Source organism: Malus sylvestris, chromosome 1, assembly GCF_916048215.2.
Source record: "Malus sylvestris chromosome 1, drMalSylv7.2, whole genome shotgun sequence".
Lineage (NCBI taxonomy): Eukaryota > Viridiplantae > Streptophyta > Magnoliopsida > Rosales > Rosaceae > Malus > Malus sylvestris.
This window is the reverse complement of record NC_062260.1, coordinates 17,937,913-17,954,614: the sequence shown is the minus strand read 5'-3', so window position 1 is coordinate 17,954,614 and position 16,702 is coordinate 17,937,913. Positions and strand designations below refer to the sequence as shown.

The 16,702-nt window shown below is 37.3% G+C and overlaps 3 protein-coding genes across 4 annotated transcripts; all 3 read right to left on the bottom strand.

The window, feature by feature from the left end:
- Positions 1–455: 455 nt before the first annotated feature.
- LOC126622764 (metal tolerance protein 1-like) lies at positions 456–3,615 on the bottom strand. Its single transcript, XM_050291490.1, has 2 exons — positions 3,343–3,615; positions 456–1,853 (listed from the first exon to the last, which is right to left on the bottom strand). Exons 1-2 carry the CDS (start codon positions 3,343–3,345, stop codon positions 627–629), a joined length of 1,230 nt encoding a protein of 409 aa, XP_050147447.1. The 5' UTR covers positions 3,346–3,615; the 3' UTR covers positions 456–626.
- A 3,394-nt stretch (positions 3,616–7,009) lies between these two features.
- LOC126622802 (metal tolerance protein 1-like) lies at positions 7,010–9,828 on the bottom strand. 2 transcript variants are annotated; one of them, XM_050291523.1, is made up of 4 exons: positions 9,698–9,828; positions 9,452–9,598; positions 7,740–8,830; positions 7,010–7,456 (listed from the first exon to the last, which is right to left on the bottom strand). In XM_050291523.1, exons 2-3 carry the CDS (start codon positions 9,596–9,598, stop codon positions 7,985–7,987), a joined length of 993 nt encoding a protein of 330 aa, XP_050147480.1. In that variant the 5' UTR covers positions 9,698–9,828; the 3' UTR covers positions 7,010–7,456; positions 7,740–7,984. The 2 variants fall into 2 exon arrangements, with proteins under 2 accessions (XP_050147480.1, XP_050147475.1); XM_050291518.1 differs by lacking the exon at positions 9,698–9,828 and having other exon boundaries at positions 9,452–9,686.
- An 866-nt stretch (positions 9,829–10,694) lies between these two features.
- On the bottom strand, positions 10,695–14,955 carry LOC126622747 (two-component response regulator-like APRR3). The gene is made up of 8 exons (XM_050291484.1): positions 14,423–14,955; positions 14,066–14,227; positions 13,776–13,906; positions 13,494–13,646; positions 13,118–13,292; positions 12,632–13,016; positions 11,501–12,221; positions 10,695–11,220 (listed from the first exon to the last, which is right to left on the bottom strand). The coding sequence occupies exons 1-8, from the start codon at positions 14,640–14,642 to the stop codon at positions 11,110–11,112; spliced, it is 2,058 nt and encodes a 685-aa protein (XP_050147441.1). The 5' UTR covers positions 14,643–14,955; the 3' UTR covers positions 10,695–11,109.
- Between the last annotated feature and the right edge of the window lie 1,747 nt (positions 14,956–16,702).

The window sequence follows — 16,702 nt, the reverse complement described above, 5'->3', positions numbered from 1 at the left end:
GTAAACGTTAGCTTTTAAGTTTGGCTTTTAACTATTCAATTTTCTGAAGGCACAACTAGAACAGTACGGCTATTTTTTCCAAAAAGCTACAAATTCACAATCCATAAAGACAGTCTGCAAGTGTGAAAGTCCCACTGATTTCTCTCGCCAATTAGTAAGTTTTTTACCATTTTATTCTTAATTAGTTTATTTGTTTATTGTTTGAATTTAAGAGTCTGTGCTTGAAATTTTAATTTTGAATTGAATATATTTTTCTGATAGATTTGGTAGGAATATAATTTATCATATAAAATTGTGTTAATGTTGTCTAATTTGAAAGTTTCAAGTGTATTATTATATAACTTTATATAGGTAACAAAAAAAATTTAAGTATTTGATTTTAGCTTAACCAGCCTACAAAATAATTATAGGCTCTGCTATTGGAATCTACATCTTCAATTCAAACTACCAAGAGCTTTGCACCAAACATACATCTTTATAGATAATAGGGAGGAAATGAAAGTAATTTCCTGCCTAAATAACACAATCTTGATATAAAAAAAATCTAAAAACCCTTCTAAGAAGAGTATATGCAGCCATATACATAATCAATTCTTCCCCTATCATCTTGCCCTTGCGAAAGACAGCTAACGCTCGATTTGGATCGTGACATGGCTGATGTTATACTCCCTTCTGATATAAGCTATTACGTCCTCCAGCACCATGTCTGCATTTGCTTCTGGTCTAACTTTCACATGGCAAGCCAGCAGGACTTTCCCCACTGTGATAGCCCATATATGCAGCTCGTGGACTGCTACCACTTCCTCCATCTCCAACAGTCCGGTTTCAAGTCTCGTTGCATCAATCTCTCTCGGCGTGCTCTCCATCAGGACATCAAGAATGTTCCGCATCATCTTAATAGTTGTCCCCAGAACAATGACCGAAAAAATTAGGGTGCAGATCAAATCAACTATCTTCCACTCCGGCTTGGCCCATATGATTGCCCCACCGATCATTACCCCAATACTTTGTACCGAGTCTCCAAGCACATGGAGATAAGCACCCTGTAGATTTATGTTCCTTTGCTTCTTCTCTACTTGCCCATCTTTCGGCTTATCCAACAGTGGCTCAGCAAGATCCTTGTCGGCATGGTGGTGTTCATGATCATCTTCATGAGTGTGAGGGTGCTCATGATCATGTGAGTGCACCTCATGATCATGACCATGCGAGTGTTTCTCGTGAGCATGATCGTGGTGATGGTGATGAGCAGAAATAGTCATTCCGTGACTGTGATCACCGTGATCATGTCCATGTCCATGTCCATGATCATGGCCTAACAGTATGGCCATAGCTATATTAACCACTAGACCAAATGCGGCAACGAGAAACATTAGAAATCCATTCACCTCACCTGTGTCATGTATCATTCTAACTATGGCTTCATATACCAATATCCCGGCAAGCAACCATATGAGCTGGATGGAAACCAGGGCACCAAGAATTTCAATCCTAAAAAACCCGTAAGACTGACGGGGAGTGGCTTCCCAGCCAGCCGCCCACAAAGAGAACAAGGAGATGGCAAATGCTGCAACATCCGAAAGCAAATGTGCTGCATCTGTCAATATTGCTAAACTATTGGCTTCAATGCCACCAACCACCTCAACAGCCATGAACAGAACACAAAGTACCACTGCTATTAAAAGCTTGCGCATGGAGGCTGATCGTTCTTTGGCATCTTTAGAGTTGGATCCAACATCCGCAAGTCCACATGGTGCTTCCCCACAAATCTTACTCCCACTATTACTCGTTTCACGATCGTGAACATCTCGATGGATTTCAATAACCTGTGCATGTTGATTATTTTGTGGTTCCATCTGACAATCCACAAAAAGAACACAAGTAATATGAGTGAATGCTTAGTGCAGCCAGTATGCAAAATATGTTCTGAATTTGCACAAAGAAAAAACCACAATATGATTCCATTACTTCAATTTCATGAGCCAACAAAGAAGTTCATTGATTAGCACAGACCAAATGAGGTGTATCCAAATCTGTAAATAATTACACTTGCCTGTGACCTCAAATCTCTTTCGAACACAGTAGTACGATGAAGTTTTTTTACCAAGAATAACACAATCTATTGAAAAACCAGTGAAAGACGTGAAAGGAAAGATTCGTAAGGAATTCTTCAAATACTTCATCTATCATTTTTCCGGCTTTGACTTACGACGTTTGCAGCCACTACAATTATAGGCTTCAACATTCAACCGTTGGAATTCCTACCTAATGAGTAATGAGACATCCTAGAGAATACAAAACGCTCTTTGACGGACACATAGTATCCTTCATAGAGACAGATTTCTAGAACCTCATAACCCCAGAATTACAAACTATATCTTTATCAATATCCCTACTTTTCGAAACATAACAAAAGCATGTTAAACTTCCTAGATCAAAATGTTTACGAGCTTCCTGAAAGCAAAAACACGGTTTCTGATCCATAGTTTTCATTTCTTCAGCAGTGGTCTGATCACACTATCTAGTATCTACTGTCCTTAGCAATCTCAGGAGGCAGAAAAACCTGCCAAAATACTTTTCTGAGGATCAAGGTCATAAAATTTCTAACTGATAGTAGCTTCCGAAGCCATCTCTTCGTCCTAATTTTTACATTAAAAAAAAAATTGAAATAGCCATAGAATGTAAAAAAGATGCAATTTCTCCCCAAATCCCATTTTCTTACAGCCCTAACGTAGTTCAATAGACCAGTGAAGCTCATTTGTACTCAAATTCACCAGCTATAGTTGCATTTTCATCATCGGACCGGAAAACTCACAATCCATGAAATATCAGGAATGCAATTTAACCAAACCAAAAACTATAGGAGCAAGTTTAAAAAATCGTCTTAGATTGTCTAGACCGGTTTCTAGGAGGACTTCGTAGCATCAACTCGGAACCAAAAACAAACTATATGACCTGATTTATTCATCAAATTGACAAAGTTGCTGCTGCAGATGTACTGCAAACATGAATGCTACTAGTCCATAACATTCAGATTACCAAAGGCCTTAGATAAATCACTATTGTCTGAAGACTCTAAGCAGACACCAATCAGACATATGAACAACATCAAAGTAAAATCTGGAAATCACAACCCAAAAGACAGATTAACAAATGCTATCATTTCAAATTTTCAAAACAATACAAGAAATGAGGAAATAAAAGAACCCCATTAGCTATCTTTGGTGAAAAACCCCATCACACCATCAAACCATTTCAAGAAAGTGAAGAATATTCACAAAAAATAGAAAATTACACACACACACACATATATATAAATAGAATTAAGGTATTGAAAGAATGTACCATTTTAGTTTTAGGCACTTATGGCATTCCACCAGCAAAAGGCTCTCTCTGTGTTTCAAGTGCAGATGCTACTGCCTACTGGCAGTGCTGAGAGCCTTTTTATCTTTGGAAAAATTTGGGAGGTGGGAAGCCTTTGTCTCAAATGGAAGAGCTTTGGAGGGCGTCATCAAATTCAACTGCATCAATGAAACTACAATTATAGCCCTCACCAGATGTTCCAAGTGACCAGAAGACTTGTTGGCTTTGTACAACTACAAGTATGGAGGGAGAGAGAGAGAGAGATAGAGAACAGAGCAAATACAAAACTTGAGTCAAACAAACTCCGTATTGCAGTTGGAGACTTGGAGGGAATGGTCACCGGATCAAGTGATTCGGATCTTTAAATTTTCATTCAATGGCTCACTTGTTTTAATTTTTTTAAAATTATAATAATTTTTTATCATTTGATGAAAATTTAAATGTCCGAATCAGTTGATTCGGTTGCCTTTTCCGACTTGAAGTAGTAGAAGATGTGACGTGGGCCTCAGTTTCTCGAGGGCGTGGCAAGATTCTTCCACTTTGTTCACGACACATATAAACGGACAGATTTACTTATTTTTCTAATAAAAATTCATAGAAATTTTAAATTTATTATATTAGTGTTCGAGGATGGTGGCTTACTCTGAATATTGATTGTTATATAAGAAATATATTAGATTGGTGTTCTTGGATTGTAGCAAGTAGAAACCTTAATTAATGGTGTTGGTTATGATTTGATCAGCAATCCTTGTTTCACATCCCCTCCTAATTAATTAAAATCAAGATTATTTAATCAATTAAATGAAAAATATTTTTATCAAATTCGTCCATATATTTTGTAACATTTTGATAACTAAACGATCTGATTTTAATTAATTTTTTTATAAAAATAATTTTTATAAAATAATTTATAATATGAACTATTTCTATCACCAAACATAAAGTTGTTTTTATGGGCCAGGAAGCCAAAGTATCTTGAGGAGGTGTTCCTCTCAATCCTTAACTTTCTCTATAAAAACGAAGGGGCCACGTCCTACAATTATGATTTGATGTGGGAGATTTTAAATTCAAATTTTGACCATGCTTCATTTAACTTAATCCCATATATCTATCTCGGAGGCTTACGCATGCCGACAAAAATTTGGGGTCACGTCATTCGACAAAATTATTAGGATAAAATTGTCCCTTAACAAAAAAAAATCCAAAAGCAGCCTAATAATGCAGGGGTAATTTGATAATTTGATTATCATAAAATATAATATAAATATAAGTGGAAAGAGAGAAAAAAATACAAAAAGTTTTTCGCAAGCAAATTACAATGTGATTAAATAAGTTGTCAATAGTTTTTCGCACATGGATAATAATGTGATTAAATTAATTGTCAAATGATTGTTTTTTTTTTAAATAAACAATGTTATCTACATTAAGGGGGAAGGATGTGGGCTTAGCCTCACAATACGCTAACAATAATGTGATTCAATCAATTATCTATTAAATATTATTTTCTTTATTCTTAATGTAAATTCTATAGAGACCGGTTTTATTATGTGAATTCAGCTGTTTTAATTGATTTATGAGGGGTTTCTTCTAGCATAATCTAAAATTATTCATTTACTTCAAATATTTGACTTTCCTTTTGTCAATTTACGCATATAATACATTTAAAACGTGTAAATCGCGCGTATCACACCATGATTCAAAAAATGCAGATGAAGGCTAGTATATATAAAGCCAATGGAAAAGTGAATAGTGATTTTGGTGTCATCAAGCTTCAACAAAAATAATTGGACAAAAATGCCCCTAAGACCAAAAACTTCAAAGGCATCCCAAAATAATGCATCAAATAAAGTAGGGGTATTTTCATCATTTTAACAGTACTTTTTAATAATAAATTTTTTGTGTTTTTTTTTAATTAGTACCTCACAATAGGCTAGCAATAATATGATTCAATTTCTCTATTTTTAAACACGTTCAAAACATCTTAAGAGGTGTGTAATGCCGGTTATAAAAAATGTCTTTCACACGCGGATAATAATGTGATTAAATTAGTTGTCAAATGATTTTTTTTTTTAACAAACGATATTATCTACACTAAAGGGGAGGGAGTGGGCTTAGCTTCACAGTGTGTTAGTAATAATGTGATTCAATCAGTTGTTTATTAAATATTATTTTCTCTATTTTTAAACACGTTCAAAACATCTTAAGAGACGTGTAATGCCGGTTATAAAAAAAGTCTTTCACATACGGATAATAATGTGATTAAATTAGTTGTCAAATAATTATTTTTTTAACAAACGATATTATCTATACTAAGGAGGAGGGGGTGGGCTTAGCCTCACAATAGACTAGCAATAATGTGATTCAATCAATTGTTTATAAAATATTATTTTATCTATTCTTAATGTAAATTCTATAGAGACGATTTTATTATGTGAATTCAATTGCTTTAATTGGTTTATGAGGGTTTCTTCTAGCATGATCTAAAATTATTCATTTACTTTAAATATTTGACTTTCCTTTTGTCAATTTACGCATATAAATACATTTAAAACATGTAAGTCACGTGTAGCACGCCGTGATTTAAAAAATATCTTCTACATGCGCATGAGTGAGTGCATGAAGGCTAGTTCTTTATAATTCACCTACACATACTTTTGTTGGTAACTTGCATCGAGCAAAGTCATGGGCATCCATATTTACAACAATGTAATATGTATGAGTTTGGGAGAGTTACTATTTATAGTTGTCAACAGCTCAACACGAGTTGTAATTTACACTATTATTTTCTTTTGAGTTTTGCATGCAAATACACAATAATCGCTTGTGAGATCGCCTTGCATCAATGGATAATGAATAAATTATTGATGACATTGGTTGGCATTGTCTTAAGTGAGATCTCTTGTATTTTGTATACAATATGTTGACATCGTCAACGTGTAACAAATGCTACATATAAGATAAGAAGTTTAAAATTTGCTCTTTTTTTTTTTTTTTTAAGAGTGCTGAAAAACATTTTATATTAATACATGCGACAGTAATGTATTCTTACCATATGCCATATATATACAAACATTGTGTAGGTTAGTGCATAATTAAATAATTAACCAAACCTTATTAGCATTCACATGACAAAATCATTGTTAGAACTAAAAACAAAATATTGGGGATTTTTGGTCTTTTTTTTTCTTGTGAATTTTGGGTCTTCTATTGCATTCTTAGTTCGGTGGATAAGGGTAGCATCTCTTCACACCTGACATATTTTCTTCAGGCATTAAGATTCTAATTTAACAACAAATTGACAAACAAGCATGGCCCCAAAAATTCGGACAATCAACACAGGTACAAATGTCTATTCTAATCGAGAATATAATAATTTCATGTGATTTGTCTCAGTCATCACATGATATGTCACAATGTGAACATATTTTCAGTGACACCTAGGATGGCAGGAGTGCTACAACACAACAACCTGTCGGATCGACAAGAATACAACCCAAAAACAATTGAAATAAATTAGGATTCCTACAGTTCCTCAAACGAAGATCATGTTAAACCAACAGTCTAAACCAAACCAATTTTAGTAAAAGCTACAACCCAGTTTAGATCTTTCTTTTTTTTCCTCCCCGCAAAGATATAAAAACTCACAAGAAGTTCTGAATTCTAGGTTTTTGTTTTGGGTACCAAGAAGACCAGATAATAAGGAGAAGGCAGGTTTGACGTTGGAGCTTGGAAAAATAATCTCTTTGTGTGTTGAGAGTAGTATTATGGGTAAGCTTCAACCAATAAAACTTGGAGATCCAAGTAGTAGTAAGATTCCTATTGGTTTCATTACCATTACGTACACAAAATTTCTTACCTTTTTGAAGACAAAGAACAATGCAAACATTGCAAAGAAAGTATTGTAGCGATTTTTCGAGTATGCCTCGGAGCATGCATAGTATACGTCAGAATTCTTGGCCGTTGGAACTTTCGAATATCGCTATCTGCATGTATCGTAGAGAACACGTCGTCCTTAGATGGAAAGTGGGGGAAGATCCATTGAAAAGAAATTAGCATAAAAAGGCCTGTACTTCTTGCTTAATCTTCATTGTAAACCCTGGCATCATTTTTCCAGACATCATTTACATATATAGAAAGTGAATCTTTATATTAATAATGTCAATTATTGTACCAATAACACATCGATATATTTAGTTATTGACATGTTATCTACTAATGTTATGACGTTTGTTTGACACAATATCGGCAATCCATCTTTTAATAAATAACGAACATTCTGTCCACAAAAGAACTGTCCAATGTGCAATTAAAGAGAGACCAACAAACGAAAAACGGAAAGGGGAAACACAGAAATCAAAGTTGGGGACGAAGAGAGAAACCTCGAAAAACATCTTGGCAATGCACACGAAGGGAGGCTTCTATAATCAATCATCTTTGTCCTTTAAACCTACTAACAATCAATTTGCAGATTGACACTGCTGAAGCTATATCCAGCTCTCTGATATAATCCATCACATTGTCTGATTTCACATTGCAAACCAGAAGGGCTATCCCATTGTGACAGCCCAAATATGCATTTCGTTAATTTCCATCCATCATATACTCCATCTCCAACAGTTTCTTTTCAAGTCCTCTTCACATGAATCGCTCTAGGTGTCCTTCCCACCACGACATTAAGTACATTACGCAGCATCTTGACAGTCTTCCACAGAAGAGTCACAGAAAAAATTAGGGTGCAAATCAAATCAAAAACCTTCCACTCAGGCTCGTACAAAATGAACGCCGCGCAAATCAGTACTGCAATAGCATGAACGGAGTCCTTTAGTGCACGGAGTACTTTCATGCACCTCTGCCTTATCTTTTCATATCTGTCTTTTGCAAGCTTATCCAACAGTGCTTGACGCTGATCAGCAGCATCATGATCATGTGATCGTTTACGATCATTACGAGTACTAGAAATTGTCATTTCGTCGCTGTGACGAAAATCACCATCTTGTTCTTCAACAGTTACGTGGTCCAGAAGTAAGGCCACGATCACACTTCCCCCAAGACAAACTAGGCCACCAGGAAACATTATAACGGCATTCACCTCAGCTGTGTCGTCGATGGTTTTCACTATGCCTTCATACACCAATATCCCAGAGAACAGCCATATGAGTTGGATGGAAAGTAGGGCTCCGAGAATTTCAATCCTTAAAAACCGCCGGTAATAAGGCGATCCACTGGGAGGGGCTTCCCAGCTAGAAACTGCCCACACCGAGATGGCCAATGTGGCAACATCAGCATACAAATGTGCTGCAACAGTTAGTATTGTTAAACTTTTGGCAAAAATGCCGAGGCATACATCCATAAATATTATGACAACACCAAATACCGCTGCCAGTAACAGTAAAGTCCCGGAAAATTTTAGTTCTATGGAGCGAAACGTGGCATGTTCGTGAGGATGAACATCGTCAGAAATGTTAGCGATCTGAGCACGTTGAGTATTTTGTGGTGCCATATGAAAATTCACAAAAACAACCCAATAAGTACTATATTAAGGAAGCCTTAATGCTGTAGCTGTAAGCATATATGCAAAATGAATAACATGAACACAATTATGTGAGAATACATATCATATCTTCCTTCCCGTCATTCTCCAATAAATCTAAGAAAAGTACTTCTACTGCATTTTTAGCAGAAAATGTTAAAAGCGTTTATGGGTCACTTCCGAAGAAACACGTCTCATGTTTCTCCGTGAAGCACTTCCAAGTACTTTTTCAAGCAACACTTAAATTTTGGATAAAAAATTTAATGTATTCCTAGTAAAACAAAAGCGCTTAACAAAACTACTGCTTAAAAAAGCAATCTCAAACGAGCCCTAAACAACAAAATTAAACATGAGCTAGCATTCACTATAAAGGTCATGAAGGCAAAACATCTACCAAATCTACATCCCTAATCCAAAACACCAAATATGCATCCTTCCAAATAATGAGAGGGGAGGGGGTAAGATTTCAGGAATGTGAAGACAAAATATGAAGTGCTTCGCATCCAACAGTTACTTCAATAACCATTACAACAACACAACTATAGACATTAAGAGTATGACCTTGGGAATTTCTTGTTCTGCAGTGCAATCTACGGTGAGAACCGTGGCACGTTCCATGGAATCCAGAGAGCTTGATCCAATCCCATCATCAGGAACATCGCCAGGGATATCAACAATCTGAACATGTTTAGTATTTTGTGGTTCCATCTGAAAATTCATGAAAACAAGCAATTATGAATGATAAACTTGTATATGATTATGTCATAAGATTCATTTCTGCTTCCAAGTCCGAGAACCAAACTCAACTTAAATTTAAGTCAACGATCCATTGGAATTTGGACAAGATAGGTGGTGTGTGTACCCATGTGGCAGGATCCGACGTAGGGAAAACTTTGTCAACTCTGATAATGTCCCTTAATTATATATATAAACAGATGAAAACCAATCGATTCGGATGCATACAGTATTGTTATGTATTTTTTTATTTTATTTTTCTAATAATGAAATGCACGTGACAATGTATTAGTTAAAATAGGCGATGCTGGATTGAATGAAGCACCAGTAGACGTGAGATATTTCAACACGCTCACTCATATGGGATCCAATTAGAAGGTCACACGTGAGAGATCTACACATCAGTAACCATATGAAGTCAAGGGACCCACTCATCATGTGGCAATATAGGCCTGCTCCTTGATAATTGATAGGGTATAAGAGTCAGGGAGCAAGTCCGTACTACCACATGAGGAGTGGATCCCCTTGGCCCTGCGTGTTAGGTGAGTCCTCGTGGTTCCACATGGTTGCCGATGTGTGGATCTCACGTGCGACCCAATAATTGGGTCCCACATGAGAGGACATGGTAATATCTCCCGCATCGGCCGTGTCTCTAAGAAAAGAAGAGTTTAATTATCATAATCTCACTTCAACAAACACCGAAGCCTTTTGTGGTAGAACCCCACAACTGTCGAACTGTGCAAATAATAATAAACAAGTTGAGAACAATATTAATATTGTTAGAAGTGAGCATTTGGCTCGTCTCTATAATAGTTTACAAGACCAAATCAAACCATACCCCGCCCACACCTCTTGTATACACTGTTTAAAATGGGACTATTTTTGTGTCTTGACGTCCTTACCCCCTAACATGAGCCATTAATAATGCAAGACATGTCTTCTTACTTGCAGCCAAACTAGTGGCCCAAAAGGACATTTCATTCATGCATACAGCAATGTAATGTCGTTTTAACTCTTTAATAAAAAAACACCCTTAAAACAACAATCTTTAGACATTAGACACCTCAAATTAAAGAAAATATTAACCTTTTAGATACAAAATAACATGTGACAACAATTTAACCTCTGTAATTAAGAAAAGAACACACTCGCCCTTCATAAATTATATACCCAACACATTAATGCAAAATATCATACCATTAAACCTCTTAACTACAAATCACTCTCCGAGGTTCATACAAAAACCATATATTATGCAGAGCAGATGGTGACACTTTTAAGGTGGCATCCCTATATACACCACTACCACCTCTAATATCCAAAACCAAAACCAAAACCCATGTCTTCTGCAACCACTTTATCTTTCTGTGCTTCTTCACAACAGCTTCAACAGTATCTAAAGATTCCTGCATCACACAACCACACACGCTTTCTACACGCTTTCTACTAACTTGCAGTCGCAGGTACGTTGCCAAAACTCGGTGTCACAAACCAACAGCATTGGCAGTTGGAGCATCAGTTTGTGCTCGGTGCACAAACTGACCTTTCACCCGGGGCCGCTGCTCTGCTAGTATTTTCCGGCTTTGGTATCTGACCTGCGTATAGACATTAGCTGTAAGGATTGGAAACACCTTTATGACATGGGTTATTTAGGTGATTTGGTATTAGCAGCTCAAAAGTGAGAGGTGTCCGGTACATTCGATCTAAAGTGGAAGTTTCCGAGTTGGTTAGGAAGTACTAAAGCTTGTTGGAGAATAATAATTGCAAATGTAGTTAAACCGAGCTTTCCTTGTACATGGCGACAACAACGTGTTCTTCAAAACCCCTCAAATGTAACATTAGGATGATTACTAAGATTAAAGACGATGATAATACCTTTTTTTCAAAGCATCGATCTTTCCGCTTCAGTCGGAACTTGGTCAGAGCTGCTTCCCTTTGGCTGGAACGAAGAGGATCAGCTCCTCCAAATCCCTCATGAACAGAACGACCACTGTCGTTCAAACTCTCAGAAGCCTCCATCTCACCGGACACGGCCAGAGAGGCATTTCCATTAGTGCTACTACAATTGCTTCCATGTCCACTGCGACCAATAGCATTACCAACAGCATTGCCTAAACTACTACAGCCACTTTGCCCAGTAGCAGGCGAACCAGGTCTCAGTTCCTCCATTTGCTCCTGGTTGTTCTGCTCATGCACGGTCTGGCCAATAGATTTATAGGTACTCTTGTCAGACAGGTGACAACCTTCTTCTGAGAGGTAAACTTCAGGATTGGAATGATTTGGGGAATTCACAGGATAGGAGGATTGTGATCCATTGCAAGCCGATTTGCTACTCCATGTCGGGGTTACATCTGATTGTCTATGAAACAAGGATGGGAAAGAATGACCGTATGCAGCACAAATATTATCAGACATTGCCCCAGCGATAGGAACCATCCCAAGTTGAGAGCCTGGAAACGATAAATCAGCTTCCTCAGTTTGACCGGAAACCAAGGTAGACATGTTTTCCTGGCTATCATGGGATTTACTTGCAACCTCCGATTTAGTGATGGGAAATGCTGGGAAAAAGGATTGCAACGTCTTGCTATTATTATACCTGCATGAAAGAACATTTGGTTGATCAGAAAATTCAGCAATCTAATCACTAGTTTGCATTCAATGTTTAAACAAGTTACAAGTCATTCCATTTTTGTTTCCGTTCTTACATAGGGTAATAAGATTCTCCCTAGCACCAAGTTATTCCATTTTTTTAATAATTATTGTATTGTTGCCATCAGCTTTGCTGCTGCCAACAGAATTACCGCTGTAATAGCTGCTGCCACTATTAGTATATAATTCCTTATTATTCAGATCAAAATCACTATAAATTGTCATTCACAAATTGATAACCGCATTTTTAGACATACAACGAGGGAAGCCAAAAGAAAAAAGAAAACCCCAGACGCATGCTTTAATTTTTTTCTCATCATCGCTCAAGTTTAAGAAAACAGGGACCCGAACACTCACCATGAAAAGGCAGAAGCATCAGAATGGTTCAGCACAGGCCTTTCATCGTTCATTTGCTTGTTTGAACCATCCAGAGAACTTCTCAAAGAAAGTTCCAGTTGTGGAGTGGATCCCATGTGCTCTGTACCATCGTCTCTATTGTCAGGGGGTCCGGCAGTGCATTTTGGCCAATTCCCAAAGGTTCCAATAAAGTCAATAGCTCCACCGGAGGGTTCATCCAGTCCATAATGGCTGATGTGAGTTTCAGAAGTGATATTAGCATCTCCTTTGTAACTTTCCAGTTGCATACCTTCACCTTGAACATTGTCCTCTCTGAGTCTTAATCCAGTTGAGGTATGACCTTCCTTCAAAGGTACAGCATATGATCCAAATGTACCTGACTTCTCTGCAAACAAATGGCTTGTTGGATACCCGATTCTAAAATTACTGAAAGACGAAAAAAAACTCCGAACAAATATAGAGAGAAAGCAGGAAAATATGGCATACCTTTTGCTTCACTCTCAAGCACAACAGATTCGTTGTCCAGTCTAGCACATTCCTTGAGCCCTTTCATATCTGTATTGCTTAAATTAGAAGCACTCTCACACTTTAGCTGTGGAATATCCTGCATTTTTTGCATGTACGCACTCTCAGCTTCCAAGTAAGGCGTCGTACAAGAACTCTGCACAAGAGATGCAGTTTGTATATGAAATTCCATGGAGCCAACCTATTCTAGAAGTATAAAGTTTTCTCGAGCTACAGTGACCTCTTTTATGGAGAAGAAAAAAGCATTGAAGTTCTATTCGAGAATTGCGAGACAGTAGAGAACTCTAAATTTATCCTATAACCCTTTATTTTCAACTTAATTATCAAATATACTTACTTGGGCTTCACTTCCTTTCTCACTGCATTCCTTATTTTCCTGCGTAGAAGCTGCGTAACCATTTGAATGTTTACTTGCTATATTGTTCTCGCAAGTGGCTTCAACTTTATTCTGTGTAACATTAACGTTTTGTGGAACCGGTGCACCGCCATGCTGATAGAAGGCAAACACCAAGACAAAAGATATGTATCATTAAACTGCAATACTGCTGCGCAATTAAACAAAGCCAAGGAATCAACAACAAAGATTTACTGAAAGGGGAAAGTGAAAAATGGAACATACAGTTTGCCTTCTCCAAACATGCTGCCAAAGGTTACGCAGCTCATTCCGCCTTACAGGCTTAATGAGATAGTCAGCTGCACCTTTCAGCATGCATTTCAAGACCCTGCTAGTTGAATCCTCAGAGGACATCACTGCACGGCAATCCGAAAACTTTAGTTTCGAGTTCCATTTTCACACCGACAAACAATTAAGTAGCAAGGAGCACATGAAAAATGTCGGTTTTCGCAATCCACTCTCAGACCAACAAAGTTAACAAGAAAAGAGCGCATTGTTAGGTAAAAGCAACATACTTATCACAGGTATGTTCTTGCACATGTCGTGTTCCATGACTAACGTAAGGAGCGCGAATCCGGAAATCGACGGCAACTCCGTCTCTGTTAATATAAGATCTATCTTATGATGTTTCCTCTTTATGACCTCCCACGCCTTCAATCCATCCCCAACTGCAACAACTGCTTAATCCAAACAGACACAGTCTATTTTTAGAAAATGAAGATCCACACTTTCTACAAACTTGTCCAAATTTCTAAATTACCAGAATTACCTTAACAAAAACATTCAGTTAGAAAAAGATCCGGACTTTTTACCAAAATTAAGTCAAATAATCAAAATTTTCAAAACCCAGAAAAGGAAACAGTGCAACAGACCTTTGTAACTGCATTTTCGGAGAAGCGCAGCGATGATCTGCCGCGTCGAATCATCGGCTTCAACCAGCAGAACCCGGAGCACCATTTTTGGCAGGTTGCTCTCCCAGCTCACCACCTCCCCAGAATCACCACCACCACTGCCTCCTCCGCCATCCTCCACGTTCTTATCCAGCTTCACAGCCTCCATACCCTCACCACCACTCACAGCAACTTCACCCATTTTTCAAAACTCCACCAAAAATCCAAAACCCAATTTATCAGAGCTAGTAAGAATCCAAAAGTCAACAGAAAACTAGGGTTTAACGATTCCGAGTTGCAGAGATCAAAGATTCAAACTTCACCAACTTTTTGAGCTCGAAGAAGAAGAAGGGCAGTAAAAAAACATCTGAAAAACCTTCCCGTGAAATTCGGGAAATAAGGTGGTGGATTTTAGGCGTTCGCTCACAGCCGCGAAAATATCTTTCGATGCCTGGATCAAAAGGAGGGTCGTCATTGGCTTCTGGGTGCGAAGCCGACGTGGAACATCCTCCGCCACCGGTTTGATATGCTCCTCCCTTCGCTTGTATTGATCTCATCAGCGGCCGGCGGGACCCACTTCGGACACGTGTTTGCGAGCCTGGGGTTTCCAGAACTAGATATTTTTTTGGTGGATTGCCACGTCTTCTTTTGCAATCACTTTGGATCTCGTGGTGGTGAATACGCACACGTGGAGGATTCATGCACAATCTTTTTTTCTTTTTTTAATCAGGGATATTATATACATTCTGTGTAACAAAAAATATTATCTACACTAAGTAAAAATGTTAGGCTTAGCCTTACAATAGACTAGCAATAATGTGGTTCAAATTCTCCTTTAGCGAGAATCGAACCTAAGATCTTTTAGGTATAAGTGAAGAGAAATATCACTAAATCGTAATATTAAGTGATCCTACGCAATCTTTTTTTAAGCTTGTTTTTATTTTGTTTTCCTCTTTTTATTTTCCGAACTCTAATATCATATTGCTATAATTTGATAGGGAGTGATATGGATTAATCATAATAATTTGTTATCGAACTCGTAGTTTATAAAATTCATACCTAAGTACAAGAAAATATTAGTGGACTAGCTATTTTATTTTTACCTTAAAATGAAAAAATAATAAAAAAACTTATCTACATTTTACACCTTTCATATTTTAGAGATTTTCAAACTGATCACGAAGTTTTAATTTTCTCATATTACTTTCGTAGGTTTTGAAGTCGCAGTAATTTACACTTTTGTTTGATGAATTATATGACTTTTAGTTAAATTAATGATCTGGTGAACAAGAAATCAGTAACTGAGCAGATATGGAAGACATATTTACACCACACTAACAAAAAATTCATCATTCTTATAAATAATTAGACATTTACAAATTAAAAAAAAAGTAATGAAAATAACTTCAAAACTTTAAATGTTAACCAAAAATCACCTAATAATTTTATTTAATGATTAGGACAAAATCCAATATCAAACCAGCCCAACAAAATTAGCCCAAAAAATGTAATTTATCGAACTTCCAATTTTACCCTTAACGTCATGGCTTTCCCGTTTATTTTTGGTAGGAAAACTAATGAAAATGGCTTGAAAACTTTGAGTTTTAATGATAAGGACAAAATAAAGGGTAAAGTGAATAGTATCAGGATTGACTTTTTAGTGTAAAAATGTGGTTTTTCGTTAAAGTGAACGGTACATGGTGCTTTTCGTTAAAGTTCCCTTATTTGGTTCGTTTCGGGAGAGAGGAAAGGTATATCGATCTCAAATTTATTTCTCCGTGATGTCTGTAATTTTCTCTGTGATCTTCTGCTCCGTCAAATCAACGAGCTTCCATTTTACTTGATTCTTTGGTTATCCAACTGACCAGGTAATTTTCTCTTCCAACTAAATTAAGATTCAACTCGTCTCTGTTTTCCCTCTCCAATTCCAACACACGCATCAACAACCACCAACTCTGAAAAATGGCAGTGGAAACCTGATGCATGTGATGAACATATGCAGATCGCGCTTCGGAAAGAAGCGGAGATGTCGTTGTACGACCTAGATGACACGCCCTTACCGAATCTACCTTCCGCCGAAGAAACCTAGCGGAGTTGGATCATGGCCGCCGTTCCTAAGGTGCAAGAATTGCAAAGGACGGCTTCTGGGCGTTTGGACGCTTACCTGCGTCTTCTGACTGCAAGGACATCCCTCCCGACCCCATCAATTTCCAGGATACTTTTGGGTGGATAGATATGCGACTTGATTTTCTATCTGTTGTT

Bases quoted from the DNA above. Each gene is read 5' to 3' on its own strand.
- LOC126622747 (XM_050291484.1), bottom strand. From the start codon at position 14,642: ATGGGTGAAGTTGCTGTGAGTGGTGGTGAGGGTATGGAGGCTGTGAAG. The intron at 13,907-14,065 runs GTATGTTGCTTT...ATTGCCGTGCAG, and splicing joins CAAGAACATACCTGTGATAA to TGATGTCCTCTGAGGATTCA. The intron at 11,221-11,500 runs GTATTATCATCG...GTCTATACGCAG, and splicing joins ATCGATGCTTTGAAAAAAAG to GTCAGATACCAAAGCCGGAA.
- LOC126622802 (XM_050291518.1), bottom strand. From the start codon at position 9,610: ATGAATTTTCAGATGGAACCACAAAATACTAAACATGTTCAGATTGTT. The intron at 8,831-9,451 runs GTCATACTCTTA...CAACGTGCTCAG, and splicing joins CAGAACAAGAAATTCCCAAG to ATCGCTAACATTTCTGACGA.